Consider the following 23,601-nt stretch of genomic DNA (forward strand, 5'->3'; position numbering starts at 1 on the left):
GGGGGGGGGAGGGAAAGCAGAATGAGCAGCAACTAAAATGTCCAGATCAGGCAGAGAGATCACAGAGCTCAGACACCAAAATACCAGAATCAAATGCTTGAAGTGGTACAATTTAAAATAATTTTTTTTTACTATGTTTGGGGTGAAAATTAACTCGCTTTGGCAAACTCATTTGTGTGGCAGCACTTCTGTCTGAGGCAGAATGCATAACTGATGTAGCATTGTCCATCCCGCACCAAAGGACATCGTTTTTGTTAGCAAAATATCATGTTTATTTTTAAAAAGGCAGAAAACTTCCATTTCATGAAAACTGTAAGTCTGCTTAAGTGGGGGAATTTATTACACAATACAGGTTCTCTGTGCAGCCAGCAAGAACTCCCTGCTTTGCACAACAAGAATTCCCATAGGAGAAGTAATGAGCATAACAAAGTATATTGGAAACAAAAGGGTGCACTTCAGGAAGAAGACTAGAAACTGAAGTATAAAAAAATGAAAGACTAAACTGGTTTTGTCTCATTTTTTCTGAAAGTAATAGTATGAAATCTGAGACAAAGGAAGAGAAGTACATATATAAAAATCTTTGTACAAATATTAAAAAGCATACATAGCCCTGGAAGCACTAGAATGTAACAAAAGAGTGACCAAATGTCATATTTTGATGTACCAATACTATCTGAAGTCTGTTTACATATTCTTTACATTTTTATCTGGTTTTGTTAGGCCAAAGCAGAAATTACAAAATATTAAGACCTGATCTACCACATTTAGGGCTCAAAAGCAAATGATATATTGCTATTGAGATGAAACCTTACTGAGATACACCAACCTGGGCAATCAGCCTAGTGTGCATCAGTTCTACAAGTGCACTTTCCTCAGGTATATTCCAAATCTAAAACTATCTCTCCTCCACACTCCCAAAGCAATCTCAAAAAGCTTATAATAAAGACTTCCTTGTTCCCCCTTACCAAAATGAAGAGGGAATGTTGTATTAACAGCTAAAGGAGGTCAGGATTGACTGTAGCTAAAAAAGATTTATCAGTTATTGATTTTCTTCGTTGTTCCTCAGCAAAGCAGCTCAGTAAGTATCTATAGCTGCTGAGATTCCCCAGAAGAATGCTTTGGTACACTGTGTTCAGACAGCTCATATAAAGGCTTTTACTACTTGCTGCCTTTTTTTTTTAACATATTTGAGTTTTTCCTTGGTTCAGTCTCCCCTTCATGTGGACTCTGTAACATCTCTCTGAAAGACATAAACAAGAAAAATAAAACAAAATCTTAGACAGTTTTAAAATGCTGTAATTCTTTCTTAAACTAAATTAATTTTGATAAAAGAAAGGCACTTGCCATATAACTTCTGCACTCACTGGCTTCAGCTGCCTCTGTTGAGGTGCCAAAGCAAAAAGCAGAAAGATAAACGTTCCTTTGTTGGGTCCCTGTTCCCTACACACGTATCCCTTGTTGGCTGTGGGAAAGGAGTGTGTGAAAAGGGTTGATGCCATCGGGGAAAGGAGCCATCTCCTGAAGTCAGTCCCAGGCTGAGGTCACTCAGGGGATAAATACTTTTCCCCAAAGGCCTGTGGCTCCTGAGAACCAACTGTTTGCTTTGCCTGTCAGCAGGATTTTCCCTGCTCAATATATCAAGCCCCAGCGACCAGCTGGCTGGTTTGATCTGCCCGTAGTAATCAGCTGGCATCTTTCAGGTTTGCAGCCATTTCTTCTCCTCTAGTTAGCACCCCAGCATAAGCCAACTGAAACATCTATCAAGAAAATCATTGTTAGAGCTGCTACCCTCATCAGCCAAAGACTGACGCTTGCCTTTGTCCCTGAAATAAAGGTGGAAGTTGAAAGCCTAAATACCACAGACCATATTTTGGTTGCTACATGTCAGCCTAGTTCCATTGAATTCACTTGTCTCTGCTGATTTATGCTGTCTGAGACTCAGGTTTAAAAAGAAGTAATTAAAGGAAGCAGTATTTCTCATTTCTCTACCTATAATCAAAGTTATTTATAAAATACATAGCAGCACCTACAAGCAAACACAGACAAATTTCCTAACTTTTAAAAAAACATGGGGAAAAATAGGTCAAGTACATGTGAGAAAGAACTGTTATGGAAGCTTAGCTAATGCAGGCATTATATTTTGCGTTTGACTGACATACCTGCTTATGAAGTAGATTTTGTAGCTTTTTATTTAAAAAAGTATTTTTTTATAAATTGGTTTTCACATATTTTTAGCCTCTACTGTACCTGCATGAGTCAGAAGTCAGTCCATGGGGCTCTTGAATATTTTCATGAGAATCATCTTTTTCTGCTGATTGAGGTGAGTGGAAGGTCTGTCTTCTGGATTTTATTTTTTCCCCTGAATTGCCAAATGCATGTGGATTAAAGAAAAAACAATCACATATAGTAGAGCTTGTTTGGTTTTGATTAACCTAAAGCAAAAAAATACCCTTGAACAGTTCAGACATAATGTTAGTATTCCAAAGAAATCACTCCACTTTACATCAGACCAGCACACTGCTTTTTTACCATTGGTTAGTTCTCAGACAGCAGAGTTTGAACTTTCACACTTGCTGAACACTGAAGTAAGTTTTCATGTAGTGCAAGAGTTGAAAGCTCTACCATTTATTATCTCAGCAAGTAACTGAAAATGGTTTTTTATTACCAGTAACCAGAAGAAAAGCCAGTTCATAATTTTGAGTGATTTGAATCAGAAAAATCTGATGTTAAAAATCCACTGCTTTTATTGCCCTGAACTAAGCTTCCACTTGTGTCCCCAGAGTCACGTGGTTCTGCACACTTGAGAAACAACCAGCTGGGGGGAGACACTTCAAAACTGTGCAGGTGAGTGAGCTGCTTTTCCCTTCCAGGCACCCATCTCACCATTCTGTATCTTTCAAATGTAATGCCAAGTGCTTAATTCTGATAATGACAGAAAGATTGCATGGCTCAAAGGATGACACTTTGTATACTCCACCCAAAACCTGGATGAGGAAATGCAACTGCTATTCTGACAATTTGTCCCTAAGTATCTCTTGAAGAATGAATTAGTCTAATTTGTTAAAACTACAGTAAATTCATATAAATATTTCAAGTTTCCAGATTCAGTAAGATTTTACTTTTGAGCATGTGTGTGGAAAGGCAATTCTTCTATTCCAACAGGAGAATGAAAGCTGGATGACTCAGCTCTGCTGTTCTCCCTAAGACTTACTAATTGAGGTGAACAGAGAAGTTTCTAAAGGACATGATAATGACATTAAAAATAATTTTGGTTTGAGCAGGGCAAAGCCTCACCTCAGTGGACACAATGTGATTTACTGGCTAAAGGCTGCTCTGGCGTGATAAAAGGTGACACTTTTTTGTGGCTGTGCTGCTGGTGAACTGGGTGACCCTGACAGACTGGCTTTTCTACATCCCAGTTAGGGAAATGGCACTGATGAACAATCTCTCCTGCAACTCTGATGTGTTATATTGCAAGAATCTGCACTGATATGTGCAACTATGTGGGGTTTTTTAAACAATTCAGAATTGTATCAACCTGCTGGCTTGCTCCTTTTGGAAGGCTTCTTCTTCACAGTCACTGGAACTCTGGTCAGCACAGCCAACTCACTCACAAAGTCCTGCTCTGCTTCCTGCACTCAAGGATAAACCAGGAGTCAGTTAACACAACACAGTTCAGTTCTGGGTTACGTTATGCTACATGTGGCATGACAAAACAGGTGCATGTCACTGGACAAACACAGTAAACAATATGTCCAGCGTCAGTTCCTACAAGACAGTGGTGAATCTTAGCCCTGACTTTAACTAGGATATCAAAGAGACCTCATAACCTGTCCCAAGTTTTGCCATTGACTGCTTCAGATCCATGAACCATTTTACCCTGGTTTACCCTTAGCTGATTCTCCAACTCGGTTTCCAGGTGATGTAACACCAGCAGCTTCTGTTTCAGAGACTCCAGACGAATTTGCTGCTGCAGTTCAAACTGAGACAAAACCTTCTTTTGCTGCAGCATTATCCTGGTCAATAGAAATGCAAAAGTAAAGATGTTGTTCAGCTCAAGGGAGGAATACAATCCTGGCAAAGTCTATTTAGAAGATTTTGTTCAAAAAAAAGGCCCCTTAACAATATTGGTCCAGTCAGCTTCTGCTGGGACGGAAATTTCTGTGGTAGGTTTTTAGACAGATTTACTTATTTTAATCACCTGCCTTGGCTGTCCATAGGATACAAGCTCCTTTTGGAGGTAAGAATAAGAGCAGGAGTTTGGGTTGTCCATGCCTGGGCTTTGGGAGCTGGAGTTCAACTCTAAAGCTGAAGTCTGCTTTCAAAACCATTGCATGTTTTTGAAGTCAGCTTTACTGTCTGCTTGCCAAAGGAACAAGCTGTTAGAAGATCAGGTGTGAGGATAAGGGATTAAGAATTAGACACTTCATCCAGGGCTCTTCAGTACCAGACTGAGACTCATCCAGAAACACGGTAATTCAAAATCTGGCAATTGAGAGCATTGACAACTGTATTCTTCACTTGTTTTACTTTTCTGGTTAAGGATTATTATTAATACAGTACAACCTGAATGGCTGAAACTTTGCTGCATCTATATTTCTTCTGTTTTCTTGCCCGATCTACCTTAAAGCAATGCTGTCAATCATCCATCACCATCCTCAGGGAAGGAGGTAACACAAATTGTTTCTGACATCTACATATAATGAAGCTGCTGTTGTAATGGTCACTGCCTACAGGTTAGCTTTCAAAATCTGCTTTTTTTGATAACGTTGCACTATGGGCAAAAAGAAATAAAAAAATAAAACAATGTAGGGTTTAATGAGAGTTAGACAAATTAATGGAAATTTTGTCAATTATTTACAAAGGACTGGGATTCGACCATAAAAGAAATCATAATGAAAACAGGAAAATGGGTTTGATTACTGATGGTTATGAGACCAGCTTAGATGCTGAACATTCTTCAACAACGTATTTCTGCTTGTATGAAGGTCAATTCATTGTATTCTGTTTTAAGACACTAGAAAACATTATGGGAGAAAAAATCTGAGACAACAGCTAGAAGCAAATTTATGTGTCAGAAAAAATGATAAATTTCATAATGAATAACTAACGGATCTTTTATGAAGCCCTTTATATAAATCCATTTCTACACTAATTCAAACAAGGATGAAAAAAGGCAGGCAATGATTTCTTTCAATTTAGAAGTAACAATATCTAAAAAAAGAATTAACCCCTTTACAAAATTGCAGATGCTATGTGGTTCTGGATAATAAACTGAGAGTAAAGACATAAAATGATTATAAAAATGTATCATGTGCATGCCAAGCCATACAGCTTTTTATGACAACTTATTCCTTTGTAATTGAAGTGCTTTTTGTCTGGACTTTAAGTTTTATAAAATCAGTACTTAATTAAATATGATTTTTATTTAATTAACATTTGAAGGATTATACTCTAAATTTAGTGCAAGTAATCTTGATTGTCCAAGGCATTCACTGAAATCTTGCCATTTTGATTTTTTTTGTGCTTCAAACATTTTCTCTTCATTATGGTATATGTTTCTTCCACAGCAAACCAACAAACACTTTTGATGTTCAAAGTAAAAAGGATGGAATGTAATGAATTAGACAGCACTGGTTCCCCTCCTACATTTATGTTAAATTTCTTTTAAAATTTCTCATATGTTTTGGCACTGTTTTTCGTTCTCTCTTTTTAAACTAAGTACAGTTCTTCAATCTGTAACTAATGGCTATCAGAAAGTTTATTTTATAAGAAAGTAAATCAGATATTTCTTTTCCATCAAAGACAAATACAAAATTCAAATTCAAGACATTTATTCAGCTAGACATTTATGGAAATCTGCAATGACTCACAACACTAAAATACAGTCAGTATTGCTGCTGCCTGCTCTTACCTTTGACAGACTGCAGATGACACGTTCAGGAAGCCTTTGGTGTGTTTTTCTTTCAATGCCAATTCATCCTCTTGTTTCTTCTTAAGTCTGATCTTTTCATTTCTTTCTGCTGAAATAATATTTTTGAAAATCTCCTGCTCAAAATTACAAACTGAATTGTGGCAACCTTCAGCACAAATTAATCCCAGTTCTAGGTAGTCTTTCCAAAGTTACTGTTCCTTAGGGGATATCAAGTACTTCTTACACAATCTTGCTCTGCCACTGTGATCTGTTGCACAGACAATAGTTTGTGCATCATTTAGCAGAGATGGTAATGTCACTAATCTCCTATTCTACCTACTTCTTCCACTAGGCTAGCTGATTACCATGGAATTCAAAGCAGAAATTTTATAAAACCCCCTTGATTTCTTAAGCAGAACTATAATACCTAAACAAAACATGCAATATAAAGAAAGCTCCCACTTAGATGCCACTGAATCCTGGGAATGCTTAACTTCACAAGATGTCCCTTCAACTGACAGCAAACTATTCTGCATACTTGTGCATATGCTCACACTCTGTGACTAAGTTAGTGCTTATCTGCTGACCAGGCTCCTGACTCTTGCCTCTGAAGTCCTGACTGGCAGCAAGGCTTGGAGCACGTCTGACAGACAGGACCTTGCACCACTTTGGTGGTATCTCTGATCCTAGCTTGGTGAAGCAGAGTTTGTGGTTAAACTATAATTTCCATCACTGGGTCATCCTTCTGTCTGTGTTTGAAGGAGAAATGGTAGAACTGTTTTTATTAACTACTTGCATTACAGTCCTAGATGCAGGACTGTGTTACTCAACATTTGGTACAAAGATGTCAACAGACCTACTCATTCATTTTGCTTTGATGCTTAAATAACAGATTTCTGTTACCTATAAAAACAATATTTACAGTGATAATTAATTTAGACAGAATTGTCTTATAGTTGTCAATATCATACATACCTTGTAAGGATTTCAACTGTTGAAGCTTTTTCCCTTCATAGCTCTCTGTGATTTTTCCTAATTGCTGGTAGTAGTTTTGCACCAGTCTATTGATATTATTGCTGGTCCCATACACACTTTCAACAGCAGCTTCCACCAGTCTTTCCTGTATCAGACAGTACAAGCCACAATTAAAAATCTGATGTGTTTTGATCTGTCTAAAACTGAACACCCAATCTGATTATGTATGTGCACAAAAAATTGTGAATTTAAATGTGGCTTTAAAAATATGGCAGACTGAGATGCTGAAAACCAGGTATCTCCATTCATCCATGGAACATTTCAGCATGGTAAACTGTAGTAAAATTTTTCTAATTTGTCTCACCTTCATCTGGGAAGAGGTCATTTCCCCACCTATTCAATCTCTGTAGTCCATTTTACCCATCAACCCAACTGCCAGCAAAGTAAATCAAAATATGTGTAGCTTTACTATGACTTTCCATTACACAGAAAATCCAAATATTTACTTTGGAAAAATGTTATTCATCTTGGAAGCAAGTTTTAGTTTTTTTTAATTATTTATCTATGAAGTAATTAAGGTGCTAATATACAAACACTATTGATTAATCAGAAAACCTTCTCAATAGGTAACCATCTCCCTTTCTTCCTCCTTTCTGTTATTCTCTTCTGTGAAGAACTCTCACAATTTTTTTTATGTTCCAGGGTTTGGCTTAATAAAACCTGTTTTGGCTAATATAGCAAATACTCTACTGCTACATAAGTGTTAGTTTGTAAATACTTTACAAGGTATGTTCAGTTTTAACACAGGTTGTAATGATCTCCTGCTAATACTTCTAGGCATAGGGTAATGCATTAATGAAATTGCCTTCCATTTTAGTAAAGTAGCCCTCATTTTTTTCAGAAAACCACTACTGAACATTTCCATACCTTGAAGTCCTGCCCATCATCTGAACTCTTTTTTCCAGCTTCCTGCTGGGCATGCTGCAGCAGTGTCTGCCCAATCACCTGCTCCATGTGCTGCTGAAGAAACTGAAGAGCTTCTTGGATTTCTGTAACTAGCTGCTGGTGAAATTCTAAATTGGTTTCCTGTGTTTCTTCCTCGAGTTTCTCCTCCTCTTCCCGAATGTGGGACTCCTGGTAAATAAGACAACAAGATAGCACTGCCATTTAAATATGTTAACAAACTTAGTCAGCTTCACTTTGAAAGGAAGTCCTACACCCATTCAGAATGTTACCATTTTAACAATGAGAATAATCTAATTTTCAGTGGAAACGTGTACAGTCATTTAACACATTTGTCTGCAACAAAACTATAGCCTCTGTCATGACACACACAGTACCTACCAGCTGCATCCTGTCCCATTAGTCATTTCCAAGTGATGTATTCACATCTATGTCAAATACCCTGAGCCTTGTTCCTGTGCAGGCAAGTATACAGTGTACAGTTATGGGAATACTTGTACAGTTTGTGTGGCCTACCCGAGGAAAACTTGGTATATTGGTACTTAAGGCCCTTGGGAGAGGTCATGAATATGTATAATAGCACTTGAAAACCATTTGCACAGCATCCTGTGGTGAGGAGTTCTAAAGCTTACCAGCACATCTTTTAATTTTGAACCTGCCATCTAATATCTTTTCTCAGTGCTCTCTTCTTTCATTAAAAACACATGAAAAATTGTTTCCTATTCACATATTTTATGTCAGTTTTAAAACCTATGATATTCCATGTGACATGGACAACTCTTTAGGCTAAAGAGTTCTTTGAGGTCTTTGGACCATCCTTGCCACCATTTTCTATGCTTCTTTTTAAATCCACTTTCCACCTAAATCCTCTTTAGCACACAATAGCATATGCTCACCAGCACGACCTGTTCTGTCTTCCTTACATGTATTAGTCTTCCATAGATGGCCTTCTATTGTGTTGCTGATGTCCTTGTTATTATGCTCATTTAAGGCTAAATAGCACTAAATTATTCTGAGGGACTCGACAGTACCTATTTGATGCCTTCAGGGAAATAAGAAATGCAAGTAGGAAAAGAACCTGCTCTGCCCACATTCATCTGTGGAAAATAATGATGTCCGTATTAATGCTGGGTTGTTCTGACGTCTTTATTTATAGCTCAGACATTTGCTTTTGAAAGTTTTTTTAGACAGTTGGAATGTGATTAAATTGGTTTTCCTTTTTTTCCTTTTTTTTAGAGACCCAATGCCATGATCATGCCCCGGCTAGGATCCTTTAGTGTTGTTTTACATTCTACATGAATTCAACAGATAGATACAACAATGTCCACCAGTCTAAAATTGACCCAAGCAAAGTTAAGTTTAGTTAAAACAACACAGTATCTTTAAAAATCTGGTTGAGTGTTTGTAAATTAACCTTTTCCTTAACTCCTTATACACTGTTTTAGGGTTTGTTTGTAACATGTTTTTTCTCTCTTGACTTTTCACAATTCCATACCTATGGCCTAATTCTTTGGCAGCAAAGATCTTATATGTGTATTTTTAGGCACTTCCTTGTGAGATGGGTTTTAGCTGGACTTGGAAAAAGGCTTTAGTGGAGAGAAGCCAAAGGAACACTACTACCTGGGGACATTTCATTTTTGTTAGGGAACATAGTGATTGCGTCAATTAACATCTCTGTGGGAGCTAAGTGAGAGGGAGTAGTGGAAAGCAAGAGGAATGCAGAGATATGCATTTGTATTTTATTATTTTATATTTTATTTCTTCTGATTAATGAGTTTTGTTAAGATTTTCAAACTTAAGAGAAAATACTTCAATTGATGTTTCAAACGTGAAAATGGCAGCAGACAGATTTTCCTTATTCCTCTTCCAAGTTCAGATTGAGGGTTTGCATTATAGAAATCAAAATTAGAGGGATACAAAATATTATCTCCCAGCTAATTACACAGTGACAGCATGGAGCACAGAGTTGCAAAGTGTTGGATGGGTTCGACCCAACGTGCAGCAGCAGTGGGTTGGGCAGGGGCTATCACTGACACCTGCTAGGAGGGTTGTCTGAAGTTGAAATACAAAATTTGGTGTTGTTCTAGGTAAATTTCCTGTGCAGGTAAGTAAATAACCAACAACACTTAAGGGATCAACCCTAAAAACCACAGTCATGAACAGATTTGAAAGTGACCTGTGGGAATATCAAGTCTAAAAATCCGTTCAACTTTCCCTTACCTCCCTGACCTACAGGAAACTGATAATTTGGAAGGATGTCAAGGGAGTGGATGCTGAGCTTCTTATGGACAGAGGAGAGAGAAAAAAGAATGAAAAATTATGACAGTATAGAAGAACTTGCTAGGTCTAGTAGGAGGAAGAATTTCTTCTAATGCTTCTGAAGTGCATATTACGATCCCTAGCAGAATTAGGAGTTTATCTCACCCTGAAGCAGCAACTTTGCAGAAGTCCTTTATACATGTTGACATGCCTTCTCTCTTTAGTGTTTTCATATAAAATAAACTGCTAAATAAGCTTGCTATGATCACACGTATCACAGATAGCTAGACAGCAGATAAAGCATCAGGGTATTTAAAATGTCTGCCCAAACTACAACAGGCACACTCAGGGACCTCCTATGCCAGTGGTGGGCATATTTTTGCCAGAGAACATTTTTCTTTCTACTTGGGACTTTTTTTTTTATTAGATCTTCTATGACTATTTCTAATGCCAAATATCATACCATGAGACCTCTGGAGACAATCCACCCGGACACTGTACTTACCACTGCCTTCTGTAACTGCCACTGGTCCTCATCTTGGCACGGGGAGGATCCCTTCTGCAGGGTATGTTGCTCACTCAGTTCCTGAAGCAAGCTCTTCTTTCTGGACAGCCTCATGCAGGCCAGGGCTGCCATTCCAGCTCTTCGGAGAGTTAACCTTCTGAGTACTGAACACAGCAGAAGTCGGTGTTTTTGCAATATGTAGTTAACAGACCTGTAAAAAAAGGACCATTAAAAGTCCATCAGCAAAGCTGCTTGCTCATTTGGCACAGGTACATTCAGCAAAGTCATTGCTTAAAGGTGACAAGAGTTATTCTTCACTCTGTGTAATGTCTTTTTGTATGAAGCATGCCTGGGAAAGCTGATCAGGAGTAAAGAATGGGTATTGCTGCGATAGACTTTTAGTTCTGTCACACAGGAGTTAAATTAAAATAAAAACAGGAATACAATAGTTAGATAACCATCTATATGCTGCTGGACTGAACATTTTATCTTGAGGAATATGCAACTCCAATGTGACATATGGAGTGCAGAGAAGCTGGTTCAAGATTAGAAGTCATGGCTAGGCTTCGCGAACGAAGATTAAGGAAGGCTCTATCCACATTTATTACAGGCATGCTGGTGGCTAATGAGGCCAATATGAGATTAGAAATCACTCACATAGTGTATAGACAGAAAGCACACCACTGAGAAATCACACAAGACTTTTTTTTCTACCTACCAGGAGTCATGATATGTCTATTTTTTTTTTATTTTGCTTTTCATACTCAGACAAAAAACTCAGGCAATTGCCTCTCTCTCTCTGAGGATGCTCATAATCCCTCAACACTGCTTTCCACTATGTAATGTTCATAAGTTTTTATCTGTGCATGCAGGAGTGAAGATTCACCCCACTGCTTACTGAGGAAACCATGCTTACTCATCACTGAGGCATCCTAGTCTGCTTACGACACCTTGAATTATCTTCTCTTGTTTCTCAGACAGGTGCTTTTGCATCACAGCAGACAGAGCATATTCCATTGTCCATAGCTAAAAGCAGGGGGAAAAAAATTACAAATGTAAAATACTTTGATTTCAGTCATTCTAGTCACCACATTAAGAAATGGGGGCCTATTTGGTGCCCTTCTGCTAAAAGCAATCATCCTTCAATTTCAAGAAACTAGCTCATGATGAATTAAAACTATTCTACTTAGGAATATTTATCAATGATCAAAATCCTAAAGAAAGCTCACTGAAAAAAAGGAAGGTTTTGCACTGGTTTGGATGAGCCCTGAGCTGCATCTCCTACAGACTTTTTGGTTTCAGCAGCAGTAGTAGAAGAGAAAAATAACAATATGGCATAAAATATTGCATTGACTCTTATCAGCAGGTTGCAGTGGGGTTTTTGTTTGGCTTTTATTCCACTAGCAGAGAATGTAGTTTTTATTCTCACTGAACAAAATAAAGATATCATCTTCCATCACACTTTTGTGTATACAGTACATAGTGCTAATAGCTGGAAATGGAGATTGCACGATTAGGTAAGTATATGGACTGCAAGTTTACAGCTCCTTCAGGGTGATATTTAGATCAAAGAATTTAATCTTTAAGAGAGTTTTGATAGATTTGCCACTAGACTGTAAATTTTTGGAGATATGGACTTAAGATTTCATTTAGCGCATTGCCAGAATTTAAGGAATAATTCATAAGCTGAAATGGCTGTAAGGTCCAAACTCTGTTACTATGAGATGAAGAGTGTATTTCAGGCTACACTGGCAGCTGAATAAATGCAGGTTACCTGCTGATGTATCCAGAGCCCTAAATTAAATATAATACTCAGGGTCTCTGACAGCTTCACTTTATGTTCCAGCCTCATTCACAACATGAGGGACTAAATTTTCTATTATTGCAGCCAGTAAGGTTCAATGGATCAATATGTCTAGCAAAGAATTAGATGTGTAATTGCACAACTGTCAGTGTTAGGAGTGGTATTGGGCCCTCCTGCTGGATTTGATAGTCTTTTCCTTGGGAGGCAGTGATCTGTGCAGGAGAGAGGCTATATCTGTGAGCACAGAATGAACTCTTCTGAGAAGTGCAGAACATCAGAAACCTCATCATCTTTGGCTTTAAAATAAAAGTGTCATTTTTTCGTGACTAGTATCTTCTCTGTAGTATACACAGCGACACATCTAATTGATCTCTCTCCATGCAGAAAACCTTACCAAAACACGTGTTCCTGAGCAGGATGCCTGAGAGGGATGGGTGGGCAGTCAACAAGTGACAGATGGGAAGACTGCAGCTGAGCATGAGAAGCACAGCCCCAAAGTCTGTAAGGCACCAGAGACACACCAGGCTGCTCTCAGCAAGCACCACAGACGTCCCTGTGTTAGCCAGACCTCAACTGATTTGAGTCTGGGTGAGCCTTATAATCACAGAGCATGGCCAAGCACAATGCCTTCTCTGATTGCATGTTGCAAGCATCAAATTAAGGTCTATCAGGTCTCCAGGTATCAACATGACAGATGGTAAAGTCTTGCCGGAAGTAGTAACTGTATCAGTATTTCCCTTTAGCAGCTCTGTGGATATGGCTTCCTGGCGTTTCACACCTCTCTGCATATGCCTTGTAGATCCACCACATTGTGTATTTTAATGTCTCTTTCAGCAGTTAGAAAAAGGGCTGAAAATGACCTTTTACTTCCTAGAAGTACTTTCATTTCCAGTGAGAGATTGGCTGTGGCTCAGATGAGGTTTCCCATCATTTTTGGAGATCTCTTTATTCACTGAGGAGTTCACAGGCCCTCTTGAAGGGCCTGTCTGCACACTTGCTGTTAAACAGTATGAGGGTGTATATCACCAAGGCACAGAAGACAGGAAATGATTTCTGAATTACAATGGTAAATGATATAATATTGAAGAAAAGAACCCAAAATTTAGCACCTCACCTGCTACCAGTGTATCCTATCCAAAAAGGCACTCAGAGTGATAACAAAGATAGGGATATAGTCATTCTTTACTTCTGTTTATGAAGAAACAGCCTAGTTCTGTAGTGGAGAAAGTGTTTTTTAAAGGAAAAGAATGAGTCACCTTTTCCATTAAGAGTGCATTTGAGGTAATCTGTATGCAGAACCTATAAAACATCTCTTCACCTCCCTGAGACCAATGGAAAGCTGACAGTGCAGCAGAAATTCCCCCAGTGCACAGTTATTAAACTGAACAGTAGAAGTACATTAGTCATGTAAGTAGTAAGAAAATGAAAGGAAAGGAGCGGGATTATTACACATTTAAGATGGGATGAGAAATAAGGAAGATTGAGACCAAATACTAAACCAGTGTTTTGTCTCAAAAAGGCCATTAGGAAGATGATCAAGATGGGAAAGGTCAGCTGGGAATAAACAGAATATTATATGTTTTATTGGACGCAACACTTCAGCAGCTCACTGGGATGGGCTGGCAAGGCTGGGTAATTTCTATCTCCAAAATACATGAAGAACTCGCACACACACAGGTGGAAATGCAACAGCAATTCTCTGGGAATGTTAATTTGAGGCTGCTGGCATATGACTGAAAACCAGCAAACCAGAGACAACTACTTCATTGAACCAGGTGGCAAGGTCAGGCTTTGGGCTTGCACTGATCTTCCAATGCTGGGTCAAGTCACCAAGCACCTCTCCAAGCTTTCCTCTTCTTTGGAATGACCTTACTTTGCCCAGTGATGGGTCTCGTATAGTGGGGAGAAACTCAGGCTGCTGTACAGACTTAGTGACTGGAACAGAGCTCAGGCCCTCTGATTCTGCATTTTACCAGTAAAAGCAGTGACAAAAGTATGGTAAATAGGGGAGTAAAGCTCCAAGGAATGTCTGGCTCCTTGAACTGTTGTTCCAATTGCTATGAAAAAATGAGCATAAACCAAAAGCAAAGTGATAAAATGCACACCATATTAAAACTGGTAAGCAGATGCTAGTTCAGTTTTCTGAGTGTCAATGATGTGGGAATGGACAGAAATCACATCCTGTTTTTATTCTGTAAGCTTCCAAGTCTTTTGCTTCCTGGTCACAAGTCCATTACAAGAATTTCTGAAGCACTGCTAACGTTAAATATTAATCTCTGGCAATAAAGGCAAGGAATACGCCTCTCATTTCTGCTTTGACATCTTTAGCATCGATTATTCAGGAAATAGAAGGGAAGGGATTTCTCCCTACCAGCCTCTAGGTGGGGTGCGATGCACACCGACTGCCAAGCCAGTCCCTCAGCCTGGCGCAGCAGCTGCACCCCGAAACTGCTGCCCAGGCAGGAGAGCTTGTCTACAGAAACCATGAGTTAGGGACTATGTGGGAAAATGCTCAAAATTTATTTTCATTAGTCATTTGTTCCAATAGCCTCGCTCACATCCTCGAGCACATAAGGCAAAGTTATATATGAAACTGATTTTCTCTTTTCAATTGTAAAAGAGATTCTGCTCCCTGTAAGGACATCATATGTATAAATGTTAGGAAAGCTAATCTAAAAACAAGCAAACAAAAAAAGGTGGTTCAGGTAAAAGGCAAAAATCTCTTTTTGAGTCACCTTGAAAAGCATGTATAAATACCCTGGTGAAAAGTCTTCTGGTATTGACTTCCCAAGCCTGTAAAGCAGGTGGCTGTGTAACTCTCAGCATAGTGCATTTACCACAAGGCGAATGAAAGACACATCTCCGGATGGAAAACGACTAATAAATTAAAAGGCCTGTCAATATGACTCTTGATTTATGGATCTTCTGTCATGGTGAGCACTGTAGCATCTATGGGATCTCTTAAATTACATGATCACCTGTCACAAGGTCTCTCTTCTCCTTAACGTGGAAACCAAGTGTTCCTTTTTGTAGGACACAAGTGTCAGCTTATTGCTTAAATGTTCATGCTGCATTGTTTATACTAGGAAAGGCCAAGAAATGCACTTTGTGTTTGAACATAACAGAATGGGATTGTATGATGTTTTTCAGACTCATTTATACAGGAAAATTTGCCAGCCTAGGTTTGGTGGAATAGGTATCTCCCTGTATGCTTTCTTTGAAGATACAGCAGATCTTTTTCCAGTTTAGTTCAAATCCTTTCCAAAAAGCCACATGCATTAAGTTAAAAAAGCAATTTAAGCTCCAGCACAGAATATTGTCTTGAGGAATCATACAGTTTCCCACTAGGAGAAACTCTTATCTCTTCTTGGAATTTATCCCACAGGATCGCTTGTCCTTAGGACAGCTCTGTCTGCTGCTCAGGAAATTTTTATATTGAATAAAGCCCGACTGCAGCACTGGTGAGTCAGAGACCAGTATGAGAGGTCTGTCATTGCTAAGTTAATTCCTCCATAGCTCTATAGTAATTACTGTTAATGATGTCAGCAAACCCTTTCTTCTTCTTTTTTTTCCAGCTGGGAAGTCATCTGCTTTATATTATGAATGCTACGGTACATTGAAAGTGATGGGAAGCCAACTTTCTAATTTAAATAACCTATGCTTGGGCATGACCAGAACATCTGAATTCACTACAATGAATCCATCCTACACTGTTGCCCAAAGAGCTATTATCTAGCAGCTGAGTGCTGGAGATGAACTAATCCTGTTAATCCTTTGAGAAAAATTCCCAGTAGGTGGTTTCTCTACTCAACAATGTGCCCAGTGATAGCAACAGAGGAATGTACAAACAGCATTTTTGGCACAAAATGTCAGACTTGAGATCCTCCCCTGAACAACGGCTGAGGTTCAATGGAAGGACCACAGCAGAGGTGCCCTAACACGTACCCTGACTTATGAAGCTATTCACAAGTTGCACACCAGAACTTCCTACTTCTCTTGTGTTTTTTAATGACAGCAAATACCACTACAGTGCTTTGGGTTCTGTGCATTATGAGATGTGCTTGTAGTTCACCTACTAGTCCAGGCTGCTCAGGTCATGCACGTACAAGGACGGGCAATTTGTGAACCCTTGATGAATGTGAAAATCAACAGCAACCTAGAAGTTTAAACTTGAGAAGTCAGGTATTAAATCTAATCCTTGATAAAAAGGGGCAAAATAAAAAAAAAAGTTCAAGTCAGACGTTGTTTCATTATTCACTGAAGGTACAGGTATGCCAAATTCAAACAATAAATGCCAGCCAGCAGTCCCAGAAAACACAAATTCCTACTTTTAATTAAGCATGTGAGCAGACTCACTGGCATCAGTGGTTTGTCCCAAGCATCTTTTAGTTAAGTTTGCTAGATATCCCTGTGACACTGAAACAAGAAAACAAAATTGTTTTTCAAAACAGGTGAGTTACAATAAGGTAAATATAAAAAGATCAGGGAGGTGCATGTTGCATTACTCCAGATTAAGGAAAACACAGAAGAAAAAAAGGAGATGTCGAAGAATTTCCAATGAATAATTTTACTTTTGTGTTTCCAAGGGTGTTCTAAAACCACTGGTCAGAAAACAACTCTACCAGATTTAGTAGGAAGCCCACAGTTTCCCGAATCACAGTGTTTTATGGCAGAACTCTAAATACAAGTGGGTGAAGAAGTTAAACACCTTATAGCATTCTGTAATAATTAGGGGCTCTCTGAGTATCTCATTAATCATGTACTGGATTGTCCAGGCACTTTGGAGAATGAGGGTAAGGGAAACTACAGTTTTGCCAGTATTAAAGAAACTTGCCAACCTTTTAGTTAAGAAGCTCCAATTACTGTAAACATTGCAGTGCACATTTAACATTTAGGAAGAGACAGACCTTTGAATAGAGGTCTTTCTTCGACCAAGTTGTGTTAGAAGCAGTGTTGACAGAGACATAATATTGAATGAATAAACTGAAAGTATAACTGAATTCTAGACTAAAGCTGAAGATACCTCCCTCTGCATTTACTCTTGTTGCTTTTCTCCTCTGGCATCAATGCTGGGCAGAAACAGAACAGGAAAGCTGGATGTCTGTTTCTTCACCTTCTTAGAATAAAGAATAAGTTTTATATAAAGTGTGTATCAGATGTTTCCATTTATCATAGTACTAATACATACACATTAGTAAGAAACATTTATCATTGCAAGGCCTCCTTCCCTGTAAACTATATTCATATGTATCTTCTCTAAACAGACCTGATGAAGGTTGTTTTGAGCTGTTTCTGTAGATGCTCAAGAGTTGAGGGCATCAGACAGCAGCCTTGCCAAAAAACGTTTATGTGCTGACAAAGCTGTCAAACACTGTGGACAGATGTTCAGTAATTACTCTCTGACTCCTCTGTGCAAGTCTACATGCACAGCATACATATTCAGTCCATGTTGCAGGTCAAACTGCATTTTGATAAGCATCTTGATAATTTTTTTCCATATCCCATTTTTTAGACTCTGAGGTCCCAAAACATAACATGGATCTTACTTCTTTTTCTTGTGATAGCTGTTCCTGGAAAAGCTTCCAGCGTTTCTGGCGGTGGGTCTCCCATTTCTCCAGCTGAGGGACCAAATTCTCCTGCCATTCCTCTTTCAGAAGCTCACATTCTCTTACAGAGAGGCCGGTCACCACTGGCAGGGTCTGAAGAAACAGCTCTGTCACCAACTCTTCTAAAGCATGGGAAGCTTTAGAGTACAGCTCCTAAGAGAGAGACAAAGATGGACAGAGAGACAGAGGTGACAAAGTGAACCCTCAGACCTTTGGAGCTGTTTCAGTATGTCTCCATGATGCCAGTGAGGGAACCATGTGAATACACTGAGTCAGTGACTGACCCCCGGAGCTAAAATCCATGCCACTAACCCTTGAGTCAAAAAAACAGGCTTTGTAGATGAAACAACTTAAAATGTTTTGGTTCAAGGCACACAAGGCATTTAAAATGCAACCACAGCATGAGCACATGAGACCCTGAATCCTAACTGTTGCTCACATGCAACTGCAGTATAAAGAATATCTTGTTTTACTGGCTACCATGATGTGTTACAAAACTGATTATTTTGAAAGTTGCTGTGGAAACAACCCAGTGTAGCACAGCACCTCAGACACATTTTCACAGGTGCTGATAGGAAATGAAGAAAGAAGGAAGAGCAAAAAGGGACAGTATGGCTTTTAGTTAGACAAAACTGACATATACCATGGCGATAGTTGGTACTTCAAAATATGACATTCTTCAGTGCCTGAAGAATAGAATTATTCAAATTCATCCTGATGCAGAACAGTTTCAAGCCTAGGAAAACAAACATCTTCTGTGGTTTTAATAAAACTAGTCCCATATGAGCAATTTTCAATGGCTGAGGCTGTTTCACTTACAAGAAGTGTTTGGGAGATTTAGTCAGATCCAAGCTAAAAACTCTGTTCTAATTTCACTGTCAAATACACAGTGGTGATAGGAGCTGTGTTGGCAAACTTGCTAGAATTTAATTCCTGGGGAGAAGGAGTAGGGGCAGGTAGCTTTCCCCAGCTGAAAAGAGAAAATAAAAACACATTGGAAAGGTCACGTGGATACTGCAGTACTTCAGCACTATGAAGAGCTATTTTTGTGTGAGATCCACATGATCTTACCAGTCCAAAAATCTTTATTGCCTAACTGGGCTTGTTTTCATTATAATCAGCGTTAACTCTCCTGAAAACACTTAGATTTCTTTCTTTTCTTTAAAACACAGATAATATTTTGAAAACTCCTTTAGGCATCTCTCTCACAAGTCATCTTCTAGCTACTGCCTTCCTTTAAATACAGGTTTAATTACAATTTATTAGGTGATCAAAATCTAGAACGTCTCAGTAGAAACACAGAGATATTTATCTAGATGTCAAATACGTTTGTCTGCAGCTCATAGACATGAAAAGTCTAGTGGACTTGTTTTTTTGGGGGTATAAACTGCTATAATGTACTATTATGTAAGAATCCATTCCAACTGCTAGATGTTGAATCATAAACCAGAAAATAATATTAAAAAGAGATAAAAAACCCCCCACGAAAACCCCAAAACAGGATGTTAAATTGTGAAGTCAAGAATGCAGAAATAAAGAAAGATCAGAACTTAGGTTGCATGTGAATTATAATTCTGTGCCCCTATGATGATAAATTTGGGGCTTGTGTACTGTTTCTACTGGACCTTTATCTGTTCCATGTTTAGGTTTAGGAGTATCCTTTGAACCGATCGATTTAATAAAAATACTTAGTATTTCTCATTTATTATAAAATATACAAGCTGTGCACTGAATACTAAATTATTATTTTTCTCCTATGATCCCTCTAGGATGCTAATCACCATATTAATTAGCTGTTTCACAAACAATAAATAGCTTAACAGCTCCCTGCTGTAACCTCTTCTTATGGATAAAATTGAGGCACGATACTATAAAACATGTTCACTACACCTTTGAGATGAGTTGTCTTGATTCCTTCCACTCTCTCACCTGTTTAAAGCAGGGAGGAATTTCAGAATCCAGCTTCCACTGGCTTTCTTTAACCTTAAAGTGTTCTGAATTCTTGCAAAATGGGCTATGGCTTTCTGAAACTGGGCATTGGGCATAAGTATGAGAATTAGCAGTCGAAGACTCAACAATTGGATACCTCATTTCTGATAACTCTTCTCCCACTTTTAGCGATTACTCACAATCTGGACATGACAGTATCACTGGCGTAGCATTTGCTACGCAGGTGCATTCTATGCTGAAGGATTGATTTCCCCTACTCCTCAATTTTTATAGTCCCTGTTACAACTAAAGGCAGGGTTTATAGCATCCTAATCATCTATGTAGTTGTGGGCCTGGCTTAGCTTGGTAAAAGCAATGCAAAATGGTTTGCCTGAATTTTCTCTTCCACTGCTATTTATTTTAGAATTCAAGTTTCCAAGTTCTCAGATTTAACATAAACTCGAAACTCCTATGTTTCTAATCTTCGTATTCCATACAACATTTAAAGAAAAATTGCTCTATCTCAGTAAACCATCTCTTCTCTGAGCTTCACCAGCCTTTCAGGACAAGTTAATTCTCCTGCCTTTACTGGGTGTTCAGTGATATAAGGATTTATATTGAGTCTGAAATAGTTCATAAGCAGTCTAGAGGAGTCTGTGGCATTTCTATTGCAATCTCAAAAGATCTCTGGCAGGGTGTTAAGGAAGTCTATTCTTAAACAATGACAGCTAAATCCCTTTGGAACACATTTAGCTGTAGAACTGATAGCATTTCCCTGACATGCTCACAGCTCTGTATTATTATTTACTAGGAAATATTTTGCACAGAACATAAAGATGGTATTCTGTTACTTGTTGTTGTGCTATTTTGTTCAAAGATCCAGTGAACAGAGTTCTGTCTGTATTCTCTGCAGCTTCAAATTATACTGTATACTTGCCTTTGGCACTATCACAGTGGGTACACAGTTACTCAGGAAAAATGTGACTAGGTCCTGTTCCCACAAAATTACCTACCTGTATCACCTCATTAACATGATGGGCCAAATTCTATGGACATCAGAGCCCAGGCAGTCCTTGCATGCCAGACCCTAACAGGACAGAATGCTGTATCCACAGGCCATACCACAGGGAGGATACAATGGTCACGCTGTTTAATGCAGCACTTGAAAAAGCACAGTGAAATGGCCTTTCAAAATCTGGTAGGGGAAATACAAGTCTACATTTAGGAAGGATTACAGATGCGATTGAATTCTACCCAAGCAACTCAAGCTAACAAAATAGTTCAAAACTATTTGTACTCTAAGGAATGTACTTGATCTCAGAAAGCAATAAAATCTGTCTGTGAGCAGGGATGGCACACTACATATTATAAAAGTTATTTTGCACAGGAAAAAAAAGGAAAACCATTACAAAATCCTATACTGCTTCCAGGATCTTATTTTTGGACAAGAACCCCTACAAAATATTTCTTACAGGCTTCCTGATATGCCATCTCTTGTTTTTAGAGCTTTGACTTAATGAAATTTATTCAAATTGATTCCATTAATAGAATAGCTGATTGCAGTGAATGAATGAACCTGTTTGTAGTACCTGGCAGTCAACCTCAAAGCTTTTAAAAAAATCCCCAGAGAAATTCATCAAGCATAAAGAAATACCACAGGGTATGAGCAGAAATAAAATGGGCTCAGATTAAAATGCTGAGTGCATCTGAACTACAAACAAGGCAATAAATATATAATTTTGTCAAAAACCAGGGGAAATACACAGCTTATCAGATTTCGCTCAAACACAAAAAACAATATTAATGCTCCCTGTTCAAACCTAAATGATAAAAAGGTCCTACATGTAGATGAGAATAAAGCGAATAGTGAAATTGTGAAGCAGGAAAATGCATTTAGAAAGGCTGTAGTTTATTTTACATGCCAGCCAATAAGTAGTATGTGTCATCTCAAAGAGGCAACTGCACAGTTATTTGTTAACTTGTGACACAAAATCATTTCATTGAAGAACTTAAAATATCTGATCAAAGCTGTAGAACACTCTTGCATGTGCCTCCAGAAGCTCAGTGGCTAGCACACTTTGTTTAGGAGGTAAGAGACTCATCTCTCAACCCATATTGTATCCTCCTAAGGACAGAGATTCAATACTCAGATCATGCATCCCTAAATACACCAAAAATTTTTGGACATCAGACACCCATACCACTGGCCCCTAGAAGATACATCACATACATTCAGAAGATACACTCACACTAAATGGGGAAAAGCTGATTGAGTGTACTTCTTTATTCCACATGAAGAATTCTGGAATGCCAACTGGAGAATGAAAACACTACCCTGCTTTTAAGCCCCCTAACATTAATAAAACACAATGACACTGAAGTTGTCCTTAGCACAAGGTAATAAAAAAGTCCCAATGCTTGATTTCCATGCATTTAAAATGGAGGTTTATTGAAATGTCAGTCATTGTAATTTTGCCCCCGTACTGGTCCTTGATTTCTTCAGGAGGCAATTTCAATCTCCTCTTTCTGTTCTCCCTTTTTACAAATATGCCTTTGTAGACAAGGTTATGTCCTTTACTAGATCTAACTATTACCAAATTTTGAATCCATAGAGAGGTAAAATAAATTTTCTTATGTAGTAAGGCAAGAAGAAAACTTCAGAACGAAGGCTCTCGCTATCAGACATCTTGTATCAGCTTTGATTGAAATGACCAGATAAAATTCAATAGTGCCCAAATCCAGGACTAGAATGAGCTCGCATGGTAAGTGTTCACAGATTTAATCTATCAGATGATGTTGTCTTTCAGCCTTTTTGGGTTAGTCATGGGGCTTAAAAACTTCAAAAGTGAGGCAGAGGTGTCTTGACAAGGATTTCCACCTGTAACAAACTCTAGGTGATTCACCTTGAAAAGACGCTAGCTCTTGGTACCCAAAAATGCAGTCCACTGTATGAAAAGCATCCCTAACCACATCTCATGGTAATGAAATTAAATAAGGAAAGTAATGAAAGAGTAAGTCTCTGAGAACCTGCACTTTTTTTCAAAAACATTTTTTCACCCTTTTATTAACAAAGGAAAAAATCAAATACTTTCTTCAACCTCACATTCATGTGTACCCATTCATAGAATATTTATTGCCTTCCTCATTGATAACTTAATAGCTTTTAATCTAAATTCCTGTGCCTTTCATTCCTGTGTCAAGTCAAATGAAACAACATTCTGGTGAACTGCTATCAGCAAAGGGGAATTACAAATGACAATAAATTGTGGTTTTATGGGTTTGAAGCTAAGACTGAGGAAAAAGAACTATCTTACCATGCACTATGTAATTCCTAGCTGTTAATTGATTTCCTTTGTGCAATCTGCATGTCTGTTTTCTTAATAATGAGCTGTTAACCACCAACCTCTTTTCATTTCTCTTTCCTTACTGAAATATGTGGATAGTTCACAAAAAAAAAAATGAAGAGGGAAAAGATTAAAGGTTGGTGAATATCTGGTGTGCTAAACTTGAGACAGACTTGCAAGGAGATAGCCATTATTCTTTTAAAGAGATCATGAGAAACAGAACAGGATATAATGGGGCAGGGGTGGGTGCTGTGTTTTGGCTGCCATGTAAAAGAAAGTTCTGGTAAAAACTTTGCAATCGA

At 38.4% G+C, this 23,601-nt stretch overlaps 1 protein-coding gene across 4 annotated transcripts in view; it reads right to left on the reverse strand.

Annotated features, from left to right (window-relative positions):
• Nucleotides 1-290: 290 nt before the first annotated feature.
• Nucleotides 291-23,601, reverse strand: part of EVC (EvC ciliary complex subunit 1) — a 48,109-nt gene continuing 24,798 nt past the window's right edge. For 3 of the 4 annotated variants that reach the window (XM_018089260.2, XM_018089282.2, XM_018089276.2), the window contains 10 exons: nt 17,967-18,179; nt 11,533-11,642; nt 10,617-10,827; nt 7,817-8,023; nt 6,890-7,034; nt 5,915-6,023; nt 3,890-4,016; nt 3,539-3,632; nt 2,248-2,359; nt 291-1,240 (listed from right to left, as the gene is read on the reverse strand). In XM_018089260.2, coding sequence (XP_017944749.2) covers nt 1,159-1,240; nt 2,248-2,359; nt 3,539-3,632; nt 3,890-4,016; nt 5,915-6,023; nt 6,890-7,034; nt 7,817-8,023; nt 10,617-10,827; nt 11,533-11,642; nt 17,967-18,179 — 1,410 coding nt within the window. In that variant the 3' untranslated portion in view covers nt 291-1,158. The remainder of the gene's footprint in view (nt 1,241-2,247; nt 2,360-3,538; nt 3,633-3,889; nt 4,017-5,914; nt 6,024-6,889; nt 7,035-7,816; nt 8,024-10,616; nt 10,828-11,532; nt 11,643-17,966; nt 18,180-23,601) is intronic. The other variant, XM_018089267.2, reaches the window with a different exon arrangement.

Source organism: Manacus vitellinus, unplaced genomic scaffold (genome assembly GCF_001715985.3).
Source record: "Manacus vitellinus isolate BGI_N305 unplaced genomic scaffold, ASM171598v3 scaffold_0_pilon, whole genome shotgun sequence".
Classification (NCBI taxonomy): Eukaryota; Metazoa; Chordata; class Aves; order Passeriformes; family Pipridae; genus Manacus; species Manacus vitellinus.